The 27,695-nt window shown below is 49.8% G+C and overlaps 1 protein-coding gene across 7 annotated transcripts in view; it reads right to left on the reverse strand.

Annotated features, from left to right (window-relative positions):
- enah (ENAH actin regulator) overlaps positions 1–27,695 on the reverse strand; it is a 111,746-nt gene that overhangs the window by 64,387 nt on the left and 19,664 nt on the right. For 4 of the 7 annotated variants that reach the window (XM_061241577.1, XM_061241573.1, XM_061241572.1 and 1 more), the window contains exon 1: positions 15,315–15,539. The exons of 1 other annotated variant lie outside the window; for it this stretch is intronic. In XM_061241577.1, the coding sequence (XP_061097561.1) occupies positions 15,315–15,328 (14 nt within the window). In that variant the 5' untranslated portion in view covers positions 15,329–15,539. Of the gene's footprint in view, positions 1–15,314; positions 15,540–27,695 lie in introns of those variants that run through there. 2 more of the 7 variants (XM_061241575.1, XM_061241576.1) reach the window with 2 other exon arrangements.

Here is a 27,695-nt window from a genome sequence, read left to right on the forward strand (position 1 = left end):
TTGTGACCTTGTGCCTCTCCTCTTTAATAACGGAGGTAATGCTCCAGAGTGGATGCAGCTCCGCAGGTTTGGGCAGAGAGATCCTTCTCCCATTGAGAGACGGCACAACAGCCCCGCTGTGCGAGCGGTGTCACCCTGAATTAAAATGAGGGAACAGACTCCATCACAGTCCCATCAACATGAAAACAACTTCGGCTCAAACACAAAGGAAACCTTGTGCCCGTCCGCAGGGTGCGAAAAGTTCAGAGCCTGAACGATGGGCGCCTTCTCTGAAAACTGCTCAAAAAACGTTTCCCCCCAAAAAAACCATGCCATTTCTTTTTTTCCACAAGACAGTGCCAATTGTGAAGAGAATCTCGAGGTGGGACAGGGATTTGACAGGATAACTTGGTGGAGTTTCAGACGGGACGTGGAAGGAGGCCTGGTTCTCTCAGTCCAAGTCTCTGGATGGACGTGCACTCAACCCCACTCAACCCGGTCTCAGAGACACAACAGCGGGAAGGGGGGGGGAGGGATGAGAGGACGATCACGATAAGGCTCTCCATAATCTGCTCGCTGCTCACATCACTGCTTCCCAGTGCAGGGGCTCTAAGCCTTCAGAAGCAGGGGCTGGCATGTCACCCTCAAGCTCTGTACTCACTGACCCCGGTGCCTGGAGTCAGACTCCGGCGTCCCCCCGTCTCGTGTTTCGGCAGGGACCGGGAAAGGTTACCTCTGCCCCTTGGCTCAAAAACGAGCAGCTGGGGTCAATGCTAACGTCGTGCTAACGTCGCGCACAGAAATGAATGGCCTTCGTCAGCGGGACGAAGCAGCCTTTGTGCCTCAACTTGGCTCAGCTCGTGAGGATCTTTCATGTGGCACGGCAAAAAAAATCCAAAAGGCCCCCAGTCGACAAATAGTCAATAGCGCTAAGCCAATCAACGATCGTCATACCTGGAACCACGACAAACAGATGGCACTCCCCGGTTAAACCATGTACAGGTCACGCACCTCATTTCTACATGGTTTGTACCCACAGAGCAAAATGCCAGCAGGAGTTAATGGCAGCCACAGAGAGATGGTATGACCTCGAATTGTCTGGCTTCCCCTAACCATACAACCGCGAGGCTAAAAGGCCTAATCCCCAAAAGGTTCCCTAGCAAAAATGCAATGCAAGAACAAAGCAATAAAATGAACACCTTTTTACGGTAGAACATTGGAGACGGTCAGAATGGCTCACCCAATTCTAAACGCGACACAGAGCACCACCCACCGCATCATGGGTAAACGATGCTCGCCAAGGCAGGAGAGAAAAAAGTGTAGCTTGGCTGGTTACAAAGAGATCACATCTACTTGTTAATGTACCTGTACGTTTTTCCACTGCTGGTTAAGTGGCCGCTAATGCCATGGTCAATGAATGCCACTCCTGATCCATGTTCTGTTCTTGACTGTTCGATGTCTGCAGAGCCGACTGTAGTCAGCCTCATCAGCTGATAAACAAGGCTCTTGCATTAGCCTTTACACCAACACGCCTAATATTGATTAAAGCATTTGCATACTTATGTAAATTCATACAGGTATGCTAAAATATTCCCATCGGCTCTCAGTTGCTTTGTTTATGATTCCAGGTGCTAAAGGGAAAAACTAACTTGGTATCTAATCAGAGAACAGGAATATGCACCAAAGAAAAAACATTGACTGACCAACAACACAGAGGGTAAGTAGAGAAAAATCATAATTTTGTCAAATAAAAATAAATAAATAAAACACATAAGAGGGAGAGAGAGTGAAGAGAAGAAAGAGGGAGAGAGAAATCGAGAGGGGGAGGGGTGGGCTTTTCATTCTTGCAAACGGCATATTGATTTGTGAGCTCAGCATTTTCCGGGACAGTTTCGTCCGGAACACGCGGCCCTCCGGGGAGCAGCCGCCACACCTCCGTTAAGCCCGGGAGAGAGAGGGGCGGGCGACAGGTCCTCCCGCTCCTCCTGTCCGTCAGCCTGCCCGTCACCGCAGAGCGCCCGTCACTCACCGCAGAGCGCTCCCTCCCGGTCCGCTTGCGTCTCTCAGAGCTCTCTTGCGTCTCTCTTTGGCGCTTCTCGCCGCCGCGCTCCGCCGGCCCGCCGCGTACAAACCGCCCTCCCCCGATCCCCGCGGCTCGGGGGCCCGGGAAGCTCGCCTGCCTGCGCCGCAGCGACCGCTAAATTAATTTGCATGCCTCGGCTTGAACGCGAATCATTTGCGATTTATTAAGCCTCCCTCAAGGGCTTCAGACCCTGAGAATAATACCCACGCTGCCTTGCTCCTTTTCTCCCGACTCGGCCACGGACGGCGTGAGAAAGTACGGGCCTTAAAGCTCCTTAAAGAAACCCCTCAGGATACTACATTTCGACGGCGTGCAGGCATGGTCGAAGGAGGGCTCCATCGGTGTCTTAAAATTCAGAACCCAGAATCCACAAGACCAGAGCGTGCAGATCGCGGACTGTATCTAGGGGCCCTGCCTTCCGGCCTTCCTTTGACAGATCGATACATGTTAAAACTCAGTTTGACCCCCTATTTTGGAGGGGCACGCAAATAATTTTTTGGCTCGGCCCCCGAAAAAGACTATGGATGGCTCTGCATGAGACAGATAAATGTATGAATAGATAAATGTAATAATATTACAGGGAAGTCCTGCTGGAGCCATTCCTCACTTTTACTGAATGTAAAAGATCTGATCAGGGAGAGAACGGTGTGTCGAACATCGCTGGGCACAGCGGCCCTAAAGCACTGAGACTATGTGTTTCAGATCCGGAGAGAAGGCTGTGTTTAACGGAGAGAACGGCTGTGTTTAAATGGAGATAAAGGGAGAAAGGCTGTGTTTAAACGGGGAGAACGGCTGTGTTTAAACCGGAATGAACGTGCCGGACTGCAGAACAGCACGCGCGCACAGCCTGGTTTGGTAAACAGATTTTAGAGCTGACTGAGGGCAGGGGAGGGGATGCAGGAAAACCCTGATCAGCAGGTCAGCAGTCTACAGCCTCCGCAATACCGCCACCACTGCGCTTTCACCATAACAGCCCGCTGCTACTGGAGAATAAGTGTGTGTGTGTGTGTGTGTGTGTGGGGTTGGGGAGATGGATCAAAATGGTCATGAATCCCTATAACTGGAAGTGCCTGCACGCTACTTGCTACACAACAAGTCTGATCTGATCGGCCCTGTGAGATGGTGGCAGTGACGTTCCTGTCGGGGGCTACACTGAAACTCATCCGTCTCCGAGCCTGCAGTGTCCACGGCTCTCCTGGCCTCGGAAACACACGGGACTGCGTACGAGAGAGAGAGACAGACGGAGACAGAACCAGAACCCTCCTGACTGCCTAGCTTCAGCAGAGCCACCTGGGCACTACGAGAACAGACAGGACCGGGATTCGAGCGAAGCCTTCAGCCATTACACACATCCTGCGCCTTCATTATCGAATTATTTATTATGAATGTTCGGTAGGCCGCCCGCTCCACCTTGCCCCACCTCTCCGAGCCTCAGAAGGCATTACTCTAAAGTCACAATCCTTCATTGGTGCCCTCGCTTTCCTCAAATCTTTTTATAGGCTGAGAAATTACAGCCATCACCGTAGCAACACTGTGTGCGTGGGTGGGTTTTATGTATAACTCTTCTGTGTGAGAAAGAGAGAGAGAGAAAGAGCAGGGAGAGGGAGTGAGGAGGGAGAGAGGGAGAGAGCGAGGAGGGAGAGAGGGAAAGAAAGAGGGGAAGGAGGGAGGGAGGGAAGAGAGCAGGAAGAAGAGAGCCCCATACAGAACAACTGACAACACATGTGCGTGCACGTGCGCACACAGCATTCAAACCCATCCGATTCCTCCAATTTGACCAAAATTGTCATCGCTGCTCAGATTGAATATGAACACTTAAAAAATAAATGTAAAAAAAATCTATATTCCTGCTTTATTAAGGGTGAAAATCTTGAATTCACTCATGTCTGACATGACAGCGTCACTGAGACTGTATAAAACAGGGATCATGACAAATGACAGTGCTCAGGAGCCAAAAACACCTGGTTTTCCACCCTCTCTTTACCTGGGAGTCAGGCGTGAAGACTGGCCAATCAGCAGCACTAACTGTTCAGTTAATCCTGGAAGGAAAGAAAACCAGGGCCGGATTTGGATTGGAGGGCCAGGTTTGAGGATCCCTGGTGAAAAGAGTCTTACCTGGGGCCAGAGGGGGATAGAGGGGGGGGGGGGGGGGGGGGGGGGGGGAGTGCCCCAGAGCATTGTGGGAGACAGGATTGCTGCGTTGATGGGACAGCCCCAGCTGCGTCACCCCTGTCCGGAGAGCGGCGGGGAGGCGCGCTCGTGAGTGAACGAAATCTCCACGAGGACAAAGTAAGCTCTCACAGGGAGCCAATCCACCGTGCAGCCAGGATGCCACCAGGCCAGTGAGCAAGTTAACACCTCGCCGTCTGCTCCAAAACAGGTGCACAACACCGCCCACGGCCGATACCTCTTCCGCCCCTGCTCCTCCAGGCGCGACTTCCCCCAAAAAACAGAAGGAAGGGGGCTCAGGAACGCACGCCGCCGTGACTCATCCCGAAAAAACCCACACTCGACGGAACCGAGAGCACTCCTTCACCCCGCACTTTTAATAGGCCCCCTCCAGGCGACGTCGCTGTAAACCACCGCGCGAAACCGGCTGACATCTTGAGAAGGGGGCCGTCTCTCCAGGGCCCATTGGCAGAGGGTCAAAAGCGCTGGAAGACAGAGCGCGCGACCAGCGCTAATACTTTCCGTAATGACAGCTCCCTTTCCATTTGTGTCACGGCTAATCGCAGGGGGGGGAGGGGGGGACACAAAGCGAATCGCCACAATTAAAATATGAAATGCTGCTGAGCTTTCAGAACCGGGGTTTTCCGCACATTAATCAAATAAGCCCCGTTTTCCTTGCAGAAGGGGAGAGCAGCGTGTCTATGGTCCTAAGCTTGGGCCTGACCGAACGCAATCCGGTTTAATATGAATGTTACCGAATGCCGGGGGTGGGCAAGGTGGGGGGGGGATATCAGACAAACTTCTGTTCGCAATCATTTACTCAGCCCAATCGTTTACACAATCGGCCATTTTAGCTATACATTCTGTGACATGGACAGCGGTTGATGAATGTCTGTATATGCCCATATTAAGGTCTACTCAACAAGTCAATAGATTTTGGTGTATGGGCAACAGGGGGCAGCTAAGTGGCTAAGGTGCATGACTGGGATGCAGAAGGTTGGTGGTTCAAGCCCCAGTGTAGCAGTGATTAGATCCATGCAGCTGTTGGGTCCTTGAGCCCACACTGCTCCTGGGTAGATTGGCCCCTGCTTAGTCTAATCAACTGTAAGTAGCTTTGGATAAAAGCCTCAGCAAAATAACTAATGTAATGTAATATGCGACAAGCTTATTCATCCATATCCAATGTTCTGTGTTCATTTCGACTGCGCAATTTACCAACATACAATTGCTAGCGGATGACAAATTTGGCACGGCCAAGTTACATTTGTTTTCTGCGTCTTAAACGCTGGCCAGGCAGTGCAGCAGAACAGATAAGGACAAAGCAGCAGGTTCAGCGGCCCCATTAAAAGCGGAGGTTGCAGGTTCAAATCCGAGGCACAGCTGTTGAAGCCTCGAGCAAGGCACGTATCCGGCAAGGCTTCCTCAACATCGATCTGTATAAGGGAACACCGTGTACAAAAGGCAAGTCGCGCAAGTCACCCTCGATAACGGGGGGTTAACGAAGCCGATGAATAAAACATGACGCGACGCGATTCCCCATTTGTTGTCCGCGGTCCATGTTTACACGCGCGCACACATGGCCGATGCAGAGATCCAACAGCAGATACAGCTAAAGCAGCGAGGGTCCGCCATCTCGGAGCGCCGAGCTCCTTGCAGCCTGTAATTAGTCTAACCTTTGACTACAGCACCGGAGCAGGAGGGAGCGGGAGGAGGCTCAGACCACGAGTCGTGATGGCCCCCCCGGCCGCTCTCAATTCATTAGCGTAGCTAGCGCTTAGCGCCAGCAGCCGCTTCAAAAGACCAGCCGGCTCTCGCCTCTCCTGAGAACCACAGGAGGGAGGCGGGGGGGGGTTAGGACGCGGAACTTCAGAGAGCCGCGTTGCAGCAGCAGCAAGGCTCATCGCCGTGGCACCTGTGCCCGCTTCAAACGCCAAGCCACAGCTGTCCCCCGGGGTCCGCCATACCCTGCGGCATCTGGGGGGGGGGCGCGGCCACCGCCATTTTGTGCCAGTGGGGAAGCCAGGCGAGGTCAGGGACGGGGAGGGCAACAAACTTCAGCCGCAACGTTTTCCCCACAATAACAACCGCCGAGGGTATTTCGCCAGGAGCACGGTTTTGCATTGCGAGGAGGAGACGTAAAAGAGGCTTGTTTAGCAGCAGTGTTGACACATTCCAGCACGCTCCGGTATGCGTTCTGCGCCAGTTCGCAGAACCGGTGCAATCACAACAACGGCGTCGCAGGACCGGACCGACCGGTTTCCCTCGTGCGAATGACGGCACTGCTCACACGGACAAACCCCAATCACACGTCAGCACTCTCCACTCGCGGCGAGAACTTTGCATACCTGCCGCAACGTTCAAATCGGGCTGGCTTCTCGGTCCCCACAGAACAGGTATGGGAAAGTCAGGTGAGGCTACGCAACTACCTTGCAGGGCTATACGCTAACATGCTAACACATGTGCACGATGGCCTATAGCCTAGCCGTTAAGGTGCCCGACTTGGACCTGGAAGGTTGATGGTTCAAGCACCAGTTTAACCGCAATAAGACCAGTGCAGCCGTTTAACCCCACAATAAGTAGAAGATCTTACAAGCACACTAATGCATCACAATAAGGAGGCATGCTCCCAAATTACTTTTTCCAGTTAAGGCACATACATTTCCAGGAGCAAATGTTCCTGAATTAGAGCCCTGTTTTTGAACGAGATGTTTTTGTGCAGGTACATCGGAGTGTTTCACGGGCGAAAACTGGCGTAGCTGCTGGATGCTAGCAGGCCTGAGACTGGGCTCGTGTTCAGAAAACAACAGAGGGATTCAAGGGAAGCATAGACACCGTTCAGTCCTCCGGTTTCCACCGCTAGCATTCCGCTAACAGCGCGTCTTTAACGGGCACCAGTTATAACTAGCCCGGAATCCAACAAGCACACGTTAGCACGTTAGCATTTCATGCTGTTTTGGGCACTAGAACGAGATCTTCGCAGGCCAAACCTTGCTTTTCTCCAGCCCCCTGCAGCTATACACCCCAGAAACACTGCAGATCGACGTCAAAAACAAGGTTCTCCCGATCGCTTTTTACACCCGATGAGCGTTGAGCGTTTTTTTTTGCGAATTAAATACATCTCCCCCTCGGTGTCTCGAGCTCGATCGGATCACGCCAGCGCGGTTTTGTAACGTCCTCAGCTTCAGCGCCACATCTCGTTCTGCGTAAACGCTTGTTTACTTAACGGCGTAAAGCACTGATCTCGACTCGTGTACAGCTCTACAGGGAGCTGCTCGGGCAAACACGACGGCGATGGCAACGCACACTCGTTCGCCCACCCCGGCAACGAGCAAAATGTAAATCATAATGTGGAGAGATGAAACCACAGCACCACAGACTCGGGGAGCACAAAGCCTGCGTTTCAAATTCATTGACAAACGCCACATTCATAATCCAGGCGGGCGAAAAAAAAAAAAAAAGCCGAACGTAAATATCACCGATACCCTTAAACCAATTACGTTCTGCGCTGACCAATTACACGTGCAAACGCCTCGATGCGAGACGCAAACGCGGCGACACGGTCTGACATTCCCCCGCCGAACCGTGCTCCGCGAAGAGCCTGCGCACGACCAGCCGCACGGCACCTTTCCCAAACGTTCAACAGTTGCCTTCATTAGATCACCGCATCTGTAAAGCAATTCGAAAAATACAAAAAAAAAGGGAAGGGGGGGGGGGGGGGAGAAGAGGGGGGGGGGACCTAACACGGTGAGGAGAGCGAGCGTCTACGTACCGGTAGATTTCCATTTTTGAAGATAAGACACATCTCTCATTGAGGATGAAGCCCGACGCCTTGCCGTGCTTTGAAGTGTGGAGCTGCATGGCTTTCCCGCCGTCGGACGCCGTTATTGCTCGCCGGAACGGTGCGAAGCGCGATCCACCGCCTCCCCCCCCCCCCCCCCCCCCTCCTCCTCCTCCCCGCTCCTCGATCAGCCCTCGCGCTTCATTTTTTCCGCTCCCTTCTTCAAACGCACGGGCTGTTCATTATTTAAGGGATCGGCGCAAGTCAACAGGGCTCCTCCGTAGCCCCGCACGCAGAATCCCGATTTTCACAGTGGCGGAGGGTAACCTGGCAACAGGCGCCGAGTCCTAGCAGTCGCTAAGGAAGCTGGCGAGATGGGGAAACGCGGCGTTGTTCCAGCATGGGGAGAGGGAATCACGCTGCCTCCAACAACCCCCGCCCCCCGCCCCTCCGACCCTCCGCCCTCCTAGGTCCCGGCACCCCGGATTAGCGCTGTCCGGAGGTGAATTTAAAAGCGCGAACAGGATTTTTTTGGGGGGTTTTTTGTGCGTTGGCAGCGTGCGTGTTTGACAGCCGGAGTCGTTGGCTCATGAGAATTATTCGCCTTCTTCGCGGGAATAACGGGCAGGTCTGTTCTGCCGAAATTCTAGAAAATGGCCCGGAGTGTGTGTGTGTGTGCGAGAGAAAGGGACTCACACACACACACACACACAGAGTGATGATTGCTTTCAGGGCTCATAAAGCCAGCCCTTTGGATACAGACCTGGCACTGCACAACCTGCACCGTCGCACTGAATTACTGTTATACACACACACACACACACACACACACAAACACATAGGCGTGCACACACACCCACACACATACACACTCCCCGCACACACACTCTGATATCTATAGGTATACTACTGTAAGGCTTATCCACACACACACACACACACACACACACACACACATATAAAGGCCTCGCTGTCGAAACACACTGGCAGATGTGAGCTGCGATTGACAGATGTCCTGGCCACATCAGAGACTTCCTTAATAAAGCACCCCGTCGCCAGGAGGACCGACCTTCCCAGCAGCCACCGACCTGACATGTCTGCACCACATGACAGCACCTGTCTGCAACAGGACGGGGGGGGGATGAGGCTGGGGGTCAAAGGTGACCGACCTCAGTGCCATCGGACCAGACAGAAGACCGTGATTGACAGATCAGCTGCAAGACACAGGTCATGTCACTCAGAGAGCCAAGGCCCCCACTGCAGGTGCCCTCAGTGCTGCCTGTATCAAAATTAAGAGTGAGCGTTCCCACCGGGGGCCTAAAGAGGCATTAATCACGCAGGCACCGAGGGGGAACTCCCTGCGCGTACGCTGCGGTTACTCTCGACGCCTTTCGATTTGGAGACGGATTCGACAAACGCGCTGCCAAATCCGTGCACGATATAAAGACCATACGGGAAAAGGGCTTTAGCCCGTTTTCAGGGGATCCCGGGCGAGCTATGGTGGAAAGCACAGCTCCATAAGCCCGTGTGCATGCGGCATAAACCCGCTGTTTACAGCCAAAAGCTCCCCGGCAGGAGAGGAGGCTGCATCAATGTTTCATAAGGCTGATACGGGGAGGACTCCACAACAACGGCGCTCGCGTTTACAGACCCGAATCTCAACCATCACCGTGTCGAGCACCGTCACGACACCGAGAGCCAACCGCTGATCAACAAGGCACACTTCAATCCAACGAGACAGGGCTAATTACCGCTGAAGAGCATGTTTACCTTTCACCGTGCAGTCACCCCTGTACAACGGTCAGGAACACTAACACAAATGTGAAATGCACATACATGGGGCTTACTCTCTCTGACATTCAAACACGCAAAAGCATGTAGCAAAACCATGATGCATGCACTCTCTCTCTCTCCCGCTCATTCTCTTCACACACTCAATTACTCCTGCATTATCAGTCTTGCAGATAACTACACACGTTCACATAGCACACAGACACACACACACATTCTCACAAGAAACACAGACCTACACACACGCACCACACACACACACATTCTCACAAGAAACACAGACACACACACACACACAATTACTCCTCCATTATCAGTCTTGCACATAACCACCACATGCGTTCTCACAGCACACAGACACACACACATTCTCACAAGAAACACAGACCTACACACACACACACACACACACACACACACACACACACACAATTACTCCTGCATTATCAGTCTTGCACATAACCACACACATTCTCACAGCACACAGACACACACACATTCTCACAAGAAACACAGACCTACACACCCACACACACACACACACACTCAATTACTCCTGCATTATCAGTCTTGCACATAACCACACACGTTCTCAGATAGCACACCTACACACACACACACACACACAATTACTCCTGCATTATCAGTCTTGCACATCACCCCACACGTTCTCACATAGCACACAGACACACACACATTCTCACAAGAAACACAGACCTACCTACACACACACACACACACACACACACACAATTACTCCTGGCGCACACACACACTCTCGCAAGAAACACAGACATACAGTGCAGACACACAAATGCACACAGATGCGCACAGAAACACACAACTGCACACAGGGACACACAGACAGACAGCACAGCGCAGAGACACACAGCCAGAGACACGCAGCAGACGAAAAAACAGGCTGGTCTAAAAGCTGCTTGCGATTCCCGGGTCTTTAGGGAAGAGGAGCCACTCCAAGCATTTGCGCTGGCGGAACTCCGCGAGCTCTCCCACGGCGTCGACCGACGGGCCGTGCCAGCCCCACTTCCTGCTCCTGCCAATCGTCCGGAACGGAGGGGGCGGGGCGCGGCGGCTGGTGCAAAGACCCCGGCGCCACTCGAGGGGTCCCCAGCACCGCGCCCCCGTCTCGAACCCCTCGCTTCCGCCACAGAGGAACGAGGTGCACCTGCCCGACGGCGAAGCCCACAATGGCGGTAATGAGGCTGGCGTTCCGCAATCATTCCAGCGCGTCTTGCGCTCCGACACAAAGGCTCCGCATCAGTTCGATTCAACTTTATTTGTATGGAGCTTTTTACAGGCGACTGACACAAAGACGCTTTACAGAGTGACAGAAAGGGGAGGAAAAGACCCAAACACCAAGCCTGGGGGGGGGGGGGGGGTGTAGGAAGTTTGAGGCTAGAGAAGGGCAGTAGTCGAGCTGACAATGCTAAAACGTTTTTAAAAGGAAGGTTCGGAAATCAATTGGGAGAGACCTGAAATTAAATCCAACATACGCTGGGCTTTCTGCAGACCCGTGCTATAATGTTTGCATTGGGTTTTGTCTTTCTGAAACGAACGCAGGCCCCTTGAGTAGCTGTTCAGAGATGAAATCCAATCAGAATGGAGGGTTGCTGGTTCCGCTGCGCTTTGTTTCCCATCTCGAGATGACTGGCAGCTGGAGCCACCGACCGCCTCCCTTAGCGTCGCTGCGCTATCAACACACAGGCGGCGGAGCCCTGCCGTAAACCAGTGACAACAGCCCGCGAAACCCAACAGCACTGTGACAGAGAAGAGTGTCAAACACTAAATAAAACGACAAAACAAACGGCCCCTTGTCCTCCATGCCAGGTCTGGCTACGGTAGGCACGCCCCTGGGTGACATACGCATACCCCCCCCCACCCCCAGCACCCAACTGCAAGGCTGTTCCATACTCCCCCCCCACTCAGCTTTTGTAATTTTCAAATCAGAAGCCCTCATCTCTTCAGACTTGGCCAAATATGTGCCAGCAAACGGGAACTCGACAAGACGCCCAATTTTTCCAGTTACACACGTACACGCATTATCCTTCAAGTCCACTAGGCCCATTTGCTCAGAACATCCTGGCGGCTCCTCACACCGAACGCCAGCATTGTGACGTCACTGCACCGTAACCCCGGGAGAAAGGGAGCGGAATCGACGTGCGGGTTCGAGGCGAGGCTCCCGTGCCAAGTCCTGAAACCGACACCGGCGCAAAACCAGACAGAGGTAACGGATAGCCGTCGCACGGAAAAAGAGCACGCCACACCAAAATGACTTTTACAGCCCTGTTGACAGGAGGGGGGTTATGGTTTTACATTTCTCTGGGGGGTGGGTTAGGATGTGGGTGCTGGTATGGTTTGGACTGGGGGGGGGGGATTGTTAATGAGTGTTTAATGATTTTATGTAAATGTGGTTGGCAGCTCCTCCACGTCTCCCGCAAAACACACAGCAGGATTTGCCTGCTTTCCGTCAGGCTCCTCCCACCAAAACCCCTATGGCTGGATCCAATTCAGCTGAAAATGTGGAATAACCAGCAGCACCAGCAAGACATGCTTTTCCTACTGCAGTTACATGTCAACAAATGACACTGACAGGTTTCAAACAATACTACACACTCGCACAAGGCTGCCCACAGGTTACTCAAACCTGGTATCACAAGGAAGTACTGCGAGCTTGTGAGTCCAGCTTCTGCAGACTCACAATTTCCTCGGAATAACATGCTTGTCAGCACCTGCTCTACAGGTGTCATAAAAGCCGTTCCCACTTCACACAATGTTTTGCAATCCCCAGCGCTGACATGGAACAACATGCTATGTGCGAAACTTCAGTCGACAGTCTTCGATGACCTCCTAACAGACCTGGCGGTTACATAAGGGAGCTACAGTAGATCGGTCAGAGAACATCGCAAACCGGTTGTAACTCGAGGACAAACTGGGTTTTGTGTGGCGCATCAACACAAACCTTTATCCAAAAAAAACAAAAAGAATATGGGACTTTTCGTTCCGGAACAGTTTTTTCCCACAAGACAGTCCCAAAGGCCTTCAAGGCTTCACACGGGTTCATCGAACGATTTAGGGGACATGAGTTCGTATGCTTTCGTGAAAACTGGCAACAAAATTATTATAGTTATCCTTCCAAAATTAAAAACACAGGTTTCTCGCTTGGTTTGCGAGACTTTAGGGAAATTAACATTAAAGAACGTCATCAGGCCAACAACGGCTCTTTGTTAGAGAGACAAAGATAAAACGTGATTGACACAATGTGTCAGCATCGCGGTTTATCAGAAACTGAAAGAGAACATAACTTCAGGGAAAGAAATTAATTGTCCATTGTGCACTCGAGCTTAAGAACATCCGGTACAAACAAGCTGAGCAGAAATTATACAGGGCGGCCGAGGGGTACAAATAAGGCACCGATCCCCACATTAAAACTCCTATGAAAAGACAATCGGTATCGGTAATACGATACAGAGGCTGCTTGTGCATCACTCACCTTTGCCCACAACCTTTGCCGATACTGACAAGGTCGCCGGCGGATTTGCATGATAATGAATTCTCTCCCCGGCCGAGCATGTCAACGAAATTTTTTTGAGAGTAACGCTCACAAAAAAAAAAAAAAAAAAAAGAACAGAAAAAAATGCTTGCAGAGCCTGGAGCACCACGGCCAGAGAGGCAAGCAGAGATGGCCACCCCAGAGCATGCTGGGAGAATCCCTACTGGCCACCAGTGAGCGTGACCACCCCACCCCACCCCACGAGAGACCAGTACACAGGCCAGTGCACTCGTAAAGCGGATGACGTGGCATTTATCTCAGGCAATGCTAAAGTCCTAGCGCAGTGCAGTCCAGAGCCCTGAGTTACGCAGGCAAACGTCCACTATAAAACGCCATGTCACACTTGGAGGAGCAATAAAAGTGTGATCAGGTTCCTGAGCCTCCAGTCTTTAGCTTGATGGGCTAATTGCGTCTCGTTAGCCTATCCCCTTTACACAAGCACACCGCTTCGCCATTACCACAGTCCTATACATTCCCATTTATTAAGACCACATTCTACGTCTCCATTTACCATTTTATTTACCCACTAACCTTAACCAGAAAGTCCCGGAATCTCATTCACAAGCGAGACCCATAGAAGAGGGCAGCTCAATATATCATACGGTAACCGACATTAACGGCACACAGTAAAAACAAACCTAGTTCATTCATAGTTTATATTGAGGATAGATGTGAATTTTACAACCTCGGAGAATGGGAGCCTCCTTACTGCACAGAATTCTTCCCAGCGCAAATAGACAAGACGGAACATTTAGTTCAGACTGCCCACCCCCCCGACCGCCTCCCTCCCAGGTTGATTAAAAGGCGCCTCGTATTGCATCCTCACAATGATGTCATTGTTACAGCTGCAGACATTGGTCACAGGATACAGACGGGCTGGAAACAGGTGAGTACAGTAAATAGCCACAGGAGAGTCCCTGAAACCCTAACTACGCACGGCGCGCTACACCAAGCTTAATCATACAGGGCTGATCAAAAAAGAAAAAGGCGACATTAGTGAATGAACCAGACAACCCTCCAAGCAATCCAACCACAAACCACCCAAAACTCTCTGAGTCAACTGCAAAAGCTGCGGGTGAGAAAAACAAGAGATAAAACAGGTGGCCCCATCGAAACTCCAGCATCCGTTCTGCAGAGGGGGAAATAAATGTGTGGTTTGAAGCCGCACGTTACGAAAAAGAACAAAGACAACGATAAAACGGCCATTAGAGGAAAGAGCTTTGCCAATGAAGCCTGAGGGGCTCAGAATACGAGGAGAGAGGGAGAGAGAGAGAGAGAGAGAGAGAGAGAGGAAGAAGGAGAGGGAGTGAAGTGAATATTTTTCCTAACACCCTGGTCTGTGGACTGAGAGGCTGTCCACCGTGCTAACTCACCCAGACCTGGGCGATTTCCCCACACAGGACAGGGGACATGTACATCTATGAAGGCCTGGATCTATCACACAAATCCACACACACAAATACACACACGCGCAAACAAACAGACAAACAAATACACACACACACACAAAGATGCACAGTCATCCGTTTTCCGTTTCCAGCTTGGATACAGATTTGGCATAATGATGAATGACTTCTACAGCACCAAAGTACAGTGGGGTCATTCTATTAATACGGCAGAGATGAGCGAGCAAGAGAAATTTAATTACACACTGGCCCTGTTAACGCAAGTAGGGAGAGATGGGAGCTGATGGCTATGGGACAGGTGTCCGGCTCCGAACAGGGTCATGGAGAAAGTCCACAGTACAGCTTCAGCTCCCCCCAAAAGTCATTAACAAGGCAAGGGTGTACCCCAACCCCAAAAGCACCACTCCGCCTCGAGAGCAACAGCCCACATCAGACCAAAACCAGAACTGCGTACGGCACATCAGAACAAACGGTCCCGTAACAGTCCTGTAGCTAACTGTAAACCCATTCCACGTTCCTGGCTTGAGAAGAACTTACACGTCAAGTGTCATCTTGGCTGCGTAAAAAACGGCCGCTGTAATCGGCAGCTGTTCAGCTCGGTTGTGGCTATTCGTAGGAACCCGCTGCACTGACGTGGAACGTCTTCTCGAGCTGTCTCCTGCGTGCTGACTAGTTGCTAGGATCGGCGCGAACACTACTTTGTCGCGGCTAACTGGAGACCAGTCCGCCTGTAGACTTCATCCCGAACAGCCGATAGGTCCGCTCCTTCAGGGGCTAAATCCGTCAGACGGGGCAGCCCCAAAAGAATGTCGCCTCCCAAGAATAAACATGCTGACTGAAAGGCGTCATGAGTTCATTTTATCCCTCTCTGCCTCCGCAAACCCACCCCCTCCTACCCCTGACCCCCCCCCCCCAAACCAGCCAGGGCAGAGGGGCAAGAGAACAGCGCACAACAGGATTCAACACCCAATGATCCGGTCCCTAGACGAGGCTTAAAACCCATTCACAATAACAGCTGAGTCACCTACGCGCTCATCCAAGCCCTCAACCAGTTACCAGAAAAGGAAAGGACAATTCAGATGAAGTGGAAGGTGCAGAAGCACAGGCGCATAACAGGAATTCCACAGCCATCCTCACCAAACGTGTCACGTCGTCTAAATTTGGGAGGAACAGGCGTAAACCACTCTTCCCGAAAATGGGGTCCCGCAGACAGCGGGTGTTTGGGAATGAGTCATCCCCAAAGGACACCGTGTACAGTGCCAGGCCGACTTCAAAACTAATGTTCACCACTTAACGGTCGACTCTCAAAATCAACTGGCATTTCCAGAGCGATTTGTAACGAGGGTGAAGCCTGCTTCGTGTCAGTTATATTTCTCACCGTTTTCAAAACCGCTGTAGAGATTTTCACCGTGAAAAAAAAAAGAGTTAAAGCTGAACTTAAAATAACCCCATAGCATTGCGACTGAAGTTCTAGAGTGGAATGTAACTTTAAATATTTAAAGAGGGACGGTTCCTCGCGTTCCTCGCCAGACTCCCACAGGTTTCGGTAAAGTCTGCGGGCGTCGCTCCCGTGATCGACTCGCCGTCACTTCAGGTTTGAGATGATTAAGGTTCAGAAGGACACGGCCGTTACGGGAGGTCAGCGCCGTGACCTCGACCTTCGACGCTATTTTCAGAGAGCAGCGAGGCTTCATCAATAACGCCGGTGATTCGAAACTGACAGACCAAGGGTGCCGGACGCAGAGGAGATGAAAGGCTTGTCACACAGAAATGTGAAGTCTTCTTTCACGGGAAGAGGTGGCACATAGTAAAAGCACTCAAATTGCAAGGGGAGGAAATAGCCAGAATATTTCAGTTCTATTTCAGTTGCATACATTAATGATTTGTGTGTTCATTTGTAAGCAATAATTACACCCAATATTGATTTTGATCAAACTAGGCTCGCTAAGGACTAAGAATGAAAAGACTGAACTGTAGTTTATTTTCGGGATACAATAAACTGAATCCATCTGTAAAAGCATTACACTTGGGGGGGGGGAAACCATAATTTGGTGAGGTCTGGTTCATCTTCACACTGTCCAATATTGTGTCAGGTTTGGATGAAAGATCCCTAGGTTCGGGGCTGGCCTGGGCTTTGATCTCAACCCCAAACAAAGTCCATGCTATTCGTCTGTTGATTCGGTTTCTATGGTGATGTTTCTCCCACAGCGCTCTGGGAGATGGGCCAGGGGACGTACGTATGGGACATACGAACAGACCATTCGTACGTTTATGAAAGCACGCGCCTTCCTCGATTTCAGGAGCCGGGATACTCGCTCGGAAAAAGAAAACCCCTCCGTTCGGTTTCTGCCGGGGACGCGGGGTGATTTAACGGTCTGAGGGCTCGACGATAAAGCCGCGGACCGGGCCAAACCTCGGAGCCGCGGCCAGATGCATTGTGCCGGATCGCTCGGCTGGTGAAGCCGGGGGAGCGTCGTCAGCTTGATGGATCGCAGCGTCTCCATGGCAACAACAAAAAAGCTAAACAAAAGAAAAGAGCCCAAAAACAACACGACCAAGAGATTACAAAATAAATGCTACCAAGGGGACGGAACCAGACATCTTCATTTTTGGTAGAACTGTACTACACATCTTGCTGCCCCGATTGCCTTTTTCCCAAAAATCTGAAATACCCAGTGGCTTTAGGGCTTCCGAGGCAGATGCAAGTCAAAATCCTCCCTTGTAGACCAAAAGCAAATTTCATTTAATGCCATTTGGGGTGTCCAATCTTACATGAAAAGGATCAGTGTGGGTTTTTGCTTCAGCCCAGCATTACGACACCCGATGCAACCAATTAATGAATCGAGGTCTTCAATAGAGATCCACCAAAGTAGAATCAGGAGTCAGGTTAAAACGAAAACTCACACTAGTCCTCTTCAGAAAAGATTGGACATCCGTGCTGCAAGTCTATCCCAGTGCAGACACGTCCTCTGTCAGTCTAGGAGAGCGCAGATTAGCGTACACGTTGACCAAGGCACACGATGCCGACTGCTACTCATCTGCAGTCCATAGTTCATGTGCTGGAGAATGTGCTACAGCTCATGTATACCTGCTCCAGAGCCATTAGCCACAGCTCATGTATACTATCATTATAATTATTATTATTATATAACCTAAATAATAACCCCTTTCAAAGATCACAACTTTTGATTAAACACCACTTTTGAAAGTGTGACTTAATTTCATAATTAATCAAGAACATGTTTCACAGCAGAAAGACAACGTTTGCTAGTCACCTGGATACGTTTGCTACAACCGACGCAAACAGTGAATCCTCAACACGGGCGGCCTGTAGCGTAGTGGTCAAGGTACATGACTGGGACCCATAAGGTCGGTGGTTCGATCCCCGGTGTAAGCCGCAATAAGATCCGCACAGCCATTGGGCCCTTGAGCAAGGCCCTTAACCCTGCATTGCTCCAGGGGAAGATTGTCTCCTGCTTAGTCTAATCAACTGTAAGTCGCTTTGGATAAAAGTGTCAGCCAAATGAAATGAAAAACTCAGGTCAGCTCCACTTGGCCACTGCACTGCAGTTGGAGAACAGCAGAACGTTTACGCTACAGTGGCACTGACATTTACAAGTTTCCCCGAGCCTGAAGACCAGGCCATATCTTCATGCTCAGCTGACCATGCAAGACTCAAATGGCTTCCAAAGCTTTCCCGGTGTCACTTCTTTTCAGCTTTTTCATATCAGAGGAGTGGCTCCCATCCCAACCCATACCAAAGCACAGCGGGTGGTTAACGCGTCCTGACATTGAAAAAAGGAAGCGTAATTCTCTGCGTTGGAACACTCCAAGCAACTGCCAAACTCTTGTTCTCAACATTAAAGAGCTAACCGATAAACAATGCGCTTCCTCGTCAAATTAGGCTTTGAACCGCTGCCTCGTGGCAATCATTGGACAGACATCAGTGAGCCGATATGGCTACGGGGCACAGTTTCCATTTTGCTATTTCTGTTTTCTGAAACTACACCCTTCTCGGCTCAAGGGCAAAGACTGCGTTTGGTAGAACAAATTCATGCGCGAGAGATTCAAATTACACAATGGCCCATTGTCTTCCCCAATACCAGACAAAGCAGGAGTTTTTTCTTTTGAATAAAAGCAATTATGCTAATTTCCTAACTACATTATTAGAGAGCCAACAAGCTTTGTAAACTCGTAGCCATGTGCACTGGATGAGACTATGCGTGGAAGAATATGAGCCACCAACGGTTTTTAATGACACAAAAGATGTCAATGACTATTTCAACATTAGCGTTATTGCGGCCCCCTTTTGACATTGGACTCAACACAACCCTGTAATTTTAATTTAGCAGAAAATACAAACGTGTTGCATAATACCTCGGCTGGCAGGCATTGGCCCCTGCTCGTTACTGCTCATTATGTGTTAAAGACGAGCGCCGTGCGAGAGGAGGCAGCTGTTCTCAGCCGCCCGGTCTCCACGGTTCCCGGCCTCGCTAGAGAGTGGGCGGGCCCCGGCTGTCACTCAAGGCTGGAGCGCGCTCAGTTCGTGTCCGGCGACCGCCTTCTTAGGTCCCATCAATCAGATTACCGGGCTGACTCCGCTCTCCGCGCGCTGGGATGTAGCGCTCAGTGGCGCTCAGTCCGTAATCCCTAAATCTTTTAATATCATGTTGGAAATGTTCCACCAGAGGATGGAAACGTCGTGGACAAAGACGAAGTTTGAGAGGAGAGGAGGACGGGGCGCGAGGAAGGGCTTGAGCCACCGCAGTGGTCGCACCTAGCCTATGCTATGACAGAGGGGAAGATTCACACTCTAGCGCAAAGAGCTGGGAGCCTCTGAGGACATTACCCGGATCAAACCCAGACCATACCAGTGCCTACCCTGGCCGGTAGCTCCATAGGGCGATGCGCAACAGCCAATTGAATCACCCTAGCTACACCCAGTGTACAGAAAGGCCCAATCGGTCTGCATTTCATCACTCTCTACCGACTCTCGCCGGTCGACGCGGACGGTACGCAAAGGACTAAAGTAAAGGTCTCCCACTGACCCGACTCCATGTGAGAGTGCCGTTGGGCTGTGTGGGAAAAGAAGCAGGTTGGCAAAACACGTCGGCGACTACAGATGTGTGCACTCTCCCGCTTCTGCTGAGGAGACTGGGCAAGATCATGGCCGCAAATCTTTAACTGGACATTCCAAATTAGGCTGGGAGTGTTCAATCAAATGCACGTTTGCTGCCAAGATTATAAAAAACAATGACAAATACATACACGAAGCTTCTCATTTGCTCAGCGGGGCAACTGATGGCAGTGTTTGCAGTATTAAATGCCGTTATCCTTACGTACAGCTAAGGTATTTATAGTAATCTCACATGATAATCTTGCCTGAGAGCACAATAGCTCAGAACATGCAGGATTCCCACAGAACTCCACAGCACACACAGCATTTCCACAACATTCCACACCCTAGCGCTACACTGTAGGACCCCGTGGGACGAACATCACTGACGCACGATCCAAACAAGCCAAACAAAAATAAAATGGTCGGCCCAAAGTTCCAACAAAGCTAGACCTCATTAGGCCCTTCGATATGACCGTACCCATAAAATCTTTCCTCAGCTAACCCAAAAACGTCCTCACAATGTTATCACAAATTCAGTAACATTGTGATAACATTTCCTGCTAGCTAGGGACCTTTGACTCAATAGGAACACTTCATAAACGGGAAACTTCGGCATTTTATTTATATACTCGCAAAGAAAGACAAGGAAGGTCTGAGATGAGGGAAAACAGAACAGAAATTACATAGAAATGTAATTTGCAGGACTCAAACAAATTTGCTTCAATTCCTTTACTTGTACTCTTCAGAATAAGAGCATTATCTACCACGCGTGTCAGCAACAAGAAACCCAGAACAAACGGTCTTTACAGCAATCCATTCTAAATCTTGACAGCTCAAATAGATTCAAAACTGACAGACCCAAAAACCAGTAGGACCAGGTCCGGGAAAAACCACTGATTACACAACCTCAGCAGATTCTACCAGCAGTTTCTACCAAGGAGTCCAGACAAGCTGCAAGTGTGTGTTCAGTGTGTGTGGGTGTGTGTGTGTGTGTGTGTGTGTGTGTGTGTGTGTGTGTGACGAATGCTCCGGCAGAGTAGAGTACGCTTTAACGCTGGCGCACACACACCAGCGAATTCGGACAGGGACGTGGAAATGGTGCACAGCCAGGCCGAAAAACTCAAGAGAGGCTTCTCTGTACAAGAATGTGGCCCAACGCAAACGTCCCAACCAACAGAGGCACGGCAGCAAACAGACAAAGACGCAGCAGTTAGCCGAAAAAAATCCACCCCTTTTAAACCCCAAATGGCCTTAAATGAAATTTGCCTTGAGTCTACAAGTGAGGATCTTGACTTGCGTCTGCCCCGGAAAGGCCTTTAGCTGAATTATGCCGTGTTCTTAAGAGACAGAGCTCAGCAAAACACCGCCTCCATAAGCACATACACAGATTATATGGCTGTATATTATCCTTGGCCGAGGCAAATCTCTCCAAGGGGTAAAAATGGGCAGACACTGCAAGACCAACAGTATATGTACTGCACTTTGTTAATATTTTAGAAGCAGGGAGCATCGAGTCTGTGCCACACAATCCCACACGCCCGCAAACGCAAGATAAGCTCATTTCCCTTTTGCAAACAGACACATAAAAGGCCCGTTGAACATAAGCTGCAAGTGGACATTGGTAAACAAGAAAACCCCCACATGAAACTCCTGGCATCGATTAGAACTGGCGCGGTTATGCGGAGAATAACAGGGCAGGGCCAGCACTGCAGTCTAGAGGTGGATTTCGACAGAAGCCCTTGTGCCAAAACTCATTCAACTACAACTGCGGTCACGTGACACAAAGGACCCATTCACGCGTAACTCTGTTATTGATAGAGGTGGCATCAATGAGTCAGAAAAATACATCCTGGGCCTTTTTTCCTTTTTCTTTGAAATCCTGCCAGCCGGTTTATCCGTCATCATTATTAGTCCTTAAATTACTACCGTTCAGCATGAAGGAAGCATCATGGGGCTTTGGGCTTCCGCTCAGATCATATACCCTGACGCTCACCGTGATATACTGCATATTGAGCGGCCATGTTTAATGGCACGGATTCCTCCCTCATAAACCAACACTCGCATTTGAGCCACTGCAGATCCATCTCCCCAGGTTTCCACGGCTCGATCGTGGGAGTCTTAAACATCTGACCTACCCCCGTCGAAAAAAACAAACAAAACCGAAATGTACTGTATGCAAGGGCAGGAAACCGATCGTCTACAAAGGACAAACGAAAATAAATCAGGCATTTCAAATGCATAAATAAGTTAAATGTAGACCAGTGATTCCTCATTCCTGGTCTTGTTACACAGCACTTAATTTGTCAATTAAAGCAGTTCATTACACAGTTAACTAATATCACCTGGTTTTTTGGGTCTGAATTGGTTGGTGATATGAAGGCGAAAACAGGGTCACCGACCTTCAACACACAACCTGCGCTCGGAGATTTGGGAAGGGGAGGATAAACAACTCACTCTTCTATCTTATGCAAGCAGAGCCCAAACAAAACGTCAGTCTGTAGAGATCTCAAAGGAAGCCTGAAGTCCACACAGATCACCACAATACAAGCAAAAAAAGTCCACAAACAAGAACTTTCCGGAAAGCGTACGTGCCGTTTGTTTCCATGCAATCTTGTGACACTATTGTTAACCTTGAGTCAATATTTAAACGTGTGATTTTATCTGATATAGTTCATCTTGATAACTGGATTTACCAACCAATTTTCTTCTTTTGAAGATTTCTCTTCTTTTGAAGCCATTATCCTTGAAACATCACAGTTGACGCAGAGCCATTAATGGTAACTGTGGAAGGCAAACTGGGCACAAACTAGTCTGCACATTGAGGCTCATCAGCAGATATCAACACCCAGAGAGTGGAGTGCTTTGGCTTTCTCTGCTTGTGTTGTTCAGCCACATCATGACTTTCCCCTCAAAGGAGAACAAGCTTTCTATCACCCAGCTGGCCCACTTTAAAAGTCAAGATAAAGGCATGTACAAGAATGAAAAGAACAATATCAAAGCCAAGTAACAGAAACCCAAGAGTTGAGCCTGATATTGGAGCATACGTTTCCTCTCATCACAGTAATCGGCATCTTTACTGTAATCAGCGTTTTTTTTTTTCATTTCCTACATTACACTGGCATTTGGCAGACGCTCTTATCCAGAGTGACATACAGTTGATTAGACTAAGCAGGAGACAATCCTCTCCTGGAGCAATGCAGGGTTTAAGGGCCTTGCTCACAGCTGTGTGGATCTTATTGTGGCTACACCGGGGATCGAACCACCGACCTTGCGTGTTCCAGTCCTGTACCTTAACCGCTACGCTACAGGCCGCCGTACGGCAACATGAAAATGGCGTCTCCAACAAGAACGTCCTCATATTCTCTCCGTCGCTGCCGCCTCACCAAACTTTGGGGAAATCGGCGAGCGGTGAGTCACACTCCAAGTTAAGCTGCCGCCGAAACAGTTCCACGGTCACAGCAACTGCCGACCGGCTTCGCATTTCACTCCACGCCGTTAAACGCGAGCCGTGTCGAAGGTCAGAGCCTGCCCCGGCAGATGCATGTAATGAGGTAGTTTCCATTGATGGGATTTTTTTTTTTTTTTCCACGGTTTGCAGCGGATCCGGTAACAAGGGGAACATGGCTGCATATTTTCCACCCTCACGTGGTAAACCACAGAGGCTCGGGAGAAGGGGAGTCCAGAGGTCGGACACAGCATCTCGAACTTGGCGGGGTGAGATCAGCCGTGGAGACAGGCCAACTGAGACCAGTCTTTTGTCAGGTTAAATATGTCCTCCACCCGGGGGGGGGTCACCAGGATTCTCTTCATGGAGTGGGCCAGGTGGGGGCCACACTCTCGGCAACAATCACGATAAAGCGCTATTTTAGGTGGAAAAATAAGGGTGGCACCTGGGGTGACCAATGAAATTCCAGCGGGGGGCCACTCTGACCACCCGATTGGACACGGCCCTGTCCCTGCCACAAAGCATTCCCGAGACATTACTTGCACGTCGCTGAATTAGACTGTGTGGTTGCAACACCGAAGCCCCTACATCCCACGTCCAAACGAAACCAAACTCATTTTATAGACGCTTACAATGACAGCAGTGATAACATGGCCGGATTTAGCAGCAGTTCTGCTAGCGCACGCCAAACCTTGAGAGGTAGGTGCCAACCCACAGCACAGTCCATGCTTGTTCTAAGGCAGCTCTCCTCAATCCTCGTCCTGGAGAGCCACAGAGTCTGCTGGTTTCATTTTTATGCCTTAAGTTCAGCGACCTATTTAGACCTAGTAAAACAGGTGACCAGAGTTAGCCTTGTAATCAACTGCTGTGCTATCAAATTACCAACTGCTGTGCTACTCAAGTGACCATCAGCAAAAGCCAGTAGTCACTGCAGTACAGGATGGTCAGCAGTGATGCAATGCTCAAGGCTTCATTTAGCCCACCAATCTGTGCAGTATAAAAGTTAGAGAACTGGGCTCGTAATCCAAAAGTTACAGGTACCCAGGTAGGTAGTTAACCTGAATTGCTCCTGTAAATATCCAGCTGTTTAAATGGACTTGACATAAAAAGTTGTGTTACTCGCTCTGGATACATGCCAGTAACGAAATGAGGACTGACCAGAAAACACACATTAGGCTTGGTTCATTAAAGCTGTAGCACAGCAAAGTTCATAAAGTCTTTCTCTCCGTCTGTTCAGGTTAGCCGAGACAGGTGAAGGTAACGGGGGGGCTTTCGTTGATGTGCGGCTTCCAGTGCCGCCAAAACACGAGGGAAAAACGCCACGACGGCGACAGGTCCTCCCCGGCGGGAGTCGTCACGGTAACCGGCCGTAATGTACGCTTGTGACAGAACAGGAGCTGACGGGGTGCGTGACCTCGGCGCACCCCGTCTCTGACACACGCGAGCGGAGGGGTCCCTGGGGATGCGTCCGTCCTGCGACCAGCTGGCTGCAAGAGTCTGAGAGCCGGCCCGGTCTGGGCCCGTCAATCCCATGAGCCTCTCTGATACCGCTGCTGTTCTCACTCACAGAGGAGCGGGGTTGATAAGGACACGCATAAACTTTCTCCCACCCTTTCTCTCTCACACATACACACACTTTTTCCTACTGTCCCTCCCTTCCTCACACACACACCCCCCCTCACACACTCTCTCTCTCACGTACATACACACGCACTCTTTCCCCCTCTCCATCCCTCACACACACGCATGCACACACGCGGCACAAGCAAAAGGCAGACACTAGGATATTTTCCAGGGAAAGTGCTGCCCCAAAAGCCCCAAAATATATAGAGACTGTACAAGCCGTTTCAAGCACAAATAAAACTTTTTGGAAAAATGAATAATGGAGGGTAGATGTGTTTGGGAATAACTCAGCAGCAAAACTATTCCCAAGAAATGGCTAATAATCTTAAAAGTAAGACCCAGCTGAAAAAGAATGCTAATCAACAGCTTTCATTTGAGGGCCGATACAAAACTGCCACCACAAGGTCGATGATGACATTTCTTCAGTGTTTCTATTGATTGGCCTGTTGTTTATAAAATGCATTAGACCACATAACAAGTGGGAGCTGGGAGACTTCACAATCACCACTGTTTTCAAGACATTATTTTCCAGGACATTTTATGTAGGGGGGTCACTCATATATTACTCTCAGACTGGGGTGCCTGTGGTCTTGCCTTATGTCATACTGAAATATTTTCCGGGACAAACAATGGCTTTCCAGGACCTTTAAGCAATTTTGTAATTTTCCATGACTGGCTAAAATGCATCAAAGAATTCCAGTTTTTGGATTTTCCAGGGCTTGTGGGAAACCTGAATCACCAAATCTCTTTTGGGAATTGTAACATTTATCTTTTACTTAATGAAATAGGCAATTACTGAGTGTCACTTATTAAATTAAAGTTACCATTGTTCTCTATTCATTGTCATCTGCAATTTCTTTCCTAAAACTTCCTTCTTTTTTCTTTTTTAAACGTAACAGACGGCATATTGTTTGGCTTGCTGTCACAGACGTTCCTACAGGACCCAATACACCAGTGTTCAGAAAACACTCAACATTTTAATTAGCACAAGACTTTCAAAACACAGTAACTAACGTCCCTTTCCACTAAACTGCAAAAGTAAGGCGGTCCACGCGTGAAGAAAAACAAACAGGACCTCGCCGTGCCGAGCCCCCATATTGAATCAGGAGTGACATTTCTGCTCATCGCGCCCGTATCCCTCCGCAACCCCCGCTTCAGCGTCCCCGCCCACCCCCTGCCTCCACCCCCCCCACCCCCCCCTTCCTCCAGCCAACCGTGTTCCTGCGTTTTAATTAAGCGTGGCTTTTCCAGCTTTGTGTGCGAGCAGCCCCCTTTTGTACGGGGCAGAGTTACCCTCAGGAGAGGAGAGAAAGGGATGAAAAAAAAGAAGAAAAAAAAAGTGGGGGAAATTCTTTACATTTTCAGTGTGGGGCTGGACAGCTGCCATGAGAACTTCTCAGAAGCCCGCGGAGGAGCGGGGCCTTGTTAAAATTCAGACAGGGCTACAGAGCGCTGCCACACAGACGCCCGAGAGCGCTGTCATCGCACCCGTCACCGGGGGGCACCGCCAGGGCCTGTCCTGGAGCTCAGACACCCCACTTGGGGCCAGCGCTGACACAGCAGCCTGGCCAACAAACCCGACATCCAGAAGGGCCCAAGACACTGCCCAGGATAGACGCATACACACTACCTCTCACAGACACGCACACATACTCTACCACTCACCTTGACACACATACTCTACCGCACACATGCGCGCACACACACACCTCATAATGATTACCATGCAAGAAACCAAATTCAAGTTCTACCCTTTTAAAGATTTTACTAGAATCTTTCCAGAAAATTGTTTCGCGTCAGAAACGTATTCACTGCATCGTAAGAATGCTTGCTTACTCTCTGTAATGTAATCCACTGCCACAAGCGGGAAAAAAAATTAAGATTTCACTGTCAAACACAGTTAGTATTTGAATTTAACATGAGGTTACAAATTAATTCAGTGAGTTAGCAACTTTCACATCAGTCACATTTCAATAGCTTTTGCTGAGTACATGCTGAGTATGAGCTAGCTGTCTGCGATAGTCAGTAAGTGTGTTACTGTCACTATTTATTATGACAGCTTTTTACGCTCAAGAGTAACTCCAGGAAGTGGCCCCAGAATGGGAATGAGCCCCAGTCTTGTTCACCGATTGGCTCCCATATTAACAGGGACTTGTTAACCGATTGGCTCCCACATACAACAGGGGCTTGCTCATTGTTTGGCACCTATATAAACAGTTCTTCCCCCTTGCCAGATTACTGAACCTCTTCAAACTGAACTTCTGTGGAGGAGCCCTTGCTACTGATGCAACAGTTTAGATCATTTTGTAAACATGTGCATTCATTCATAGGATTATTCATCTCACAAGAACAGTGGAATTTTTCATTTCCAGAAAAGATGTATTTGGGAATTCACAAACACCATTTATCCGCAGACAACCAGTCATTTATAATCTGGCTCCCAACACAAAACTCTCAGTACGATGTCTTCTGAAAAATCAAGCATTCATCATAACCAAAATGACAAACAATTTGGGCCTCATTAATGTCACTAAACACTCAACATAATTAACCATTTACATAATGAGTTCAGAATTGGCTAAACATCTCCATTTTCTCCAAAAGGGTGAGAAACACAACTACTTAACAACTGAAAATTTGTGGGAGAATAATTTCCGACAACTCGCTTAACATTACCATGCATTGTGCTTTGTTCACACACCCGAACAAACCTGAAGTTCACACGCCGATA

This window comes from Conger conger, chromosome 5 (assembly GCF_963514075.1).
Source record: "Conger conger chromosome 5, fConCon1.1, whole genome shotgun sequence".
Classification (NCBI taxonomy): domain Eukaryota; kingdom Metazoa; phylum Chordata; class Actinopteri; order Anguilliformes; family Congridae; genus Conger; species Conger conger.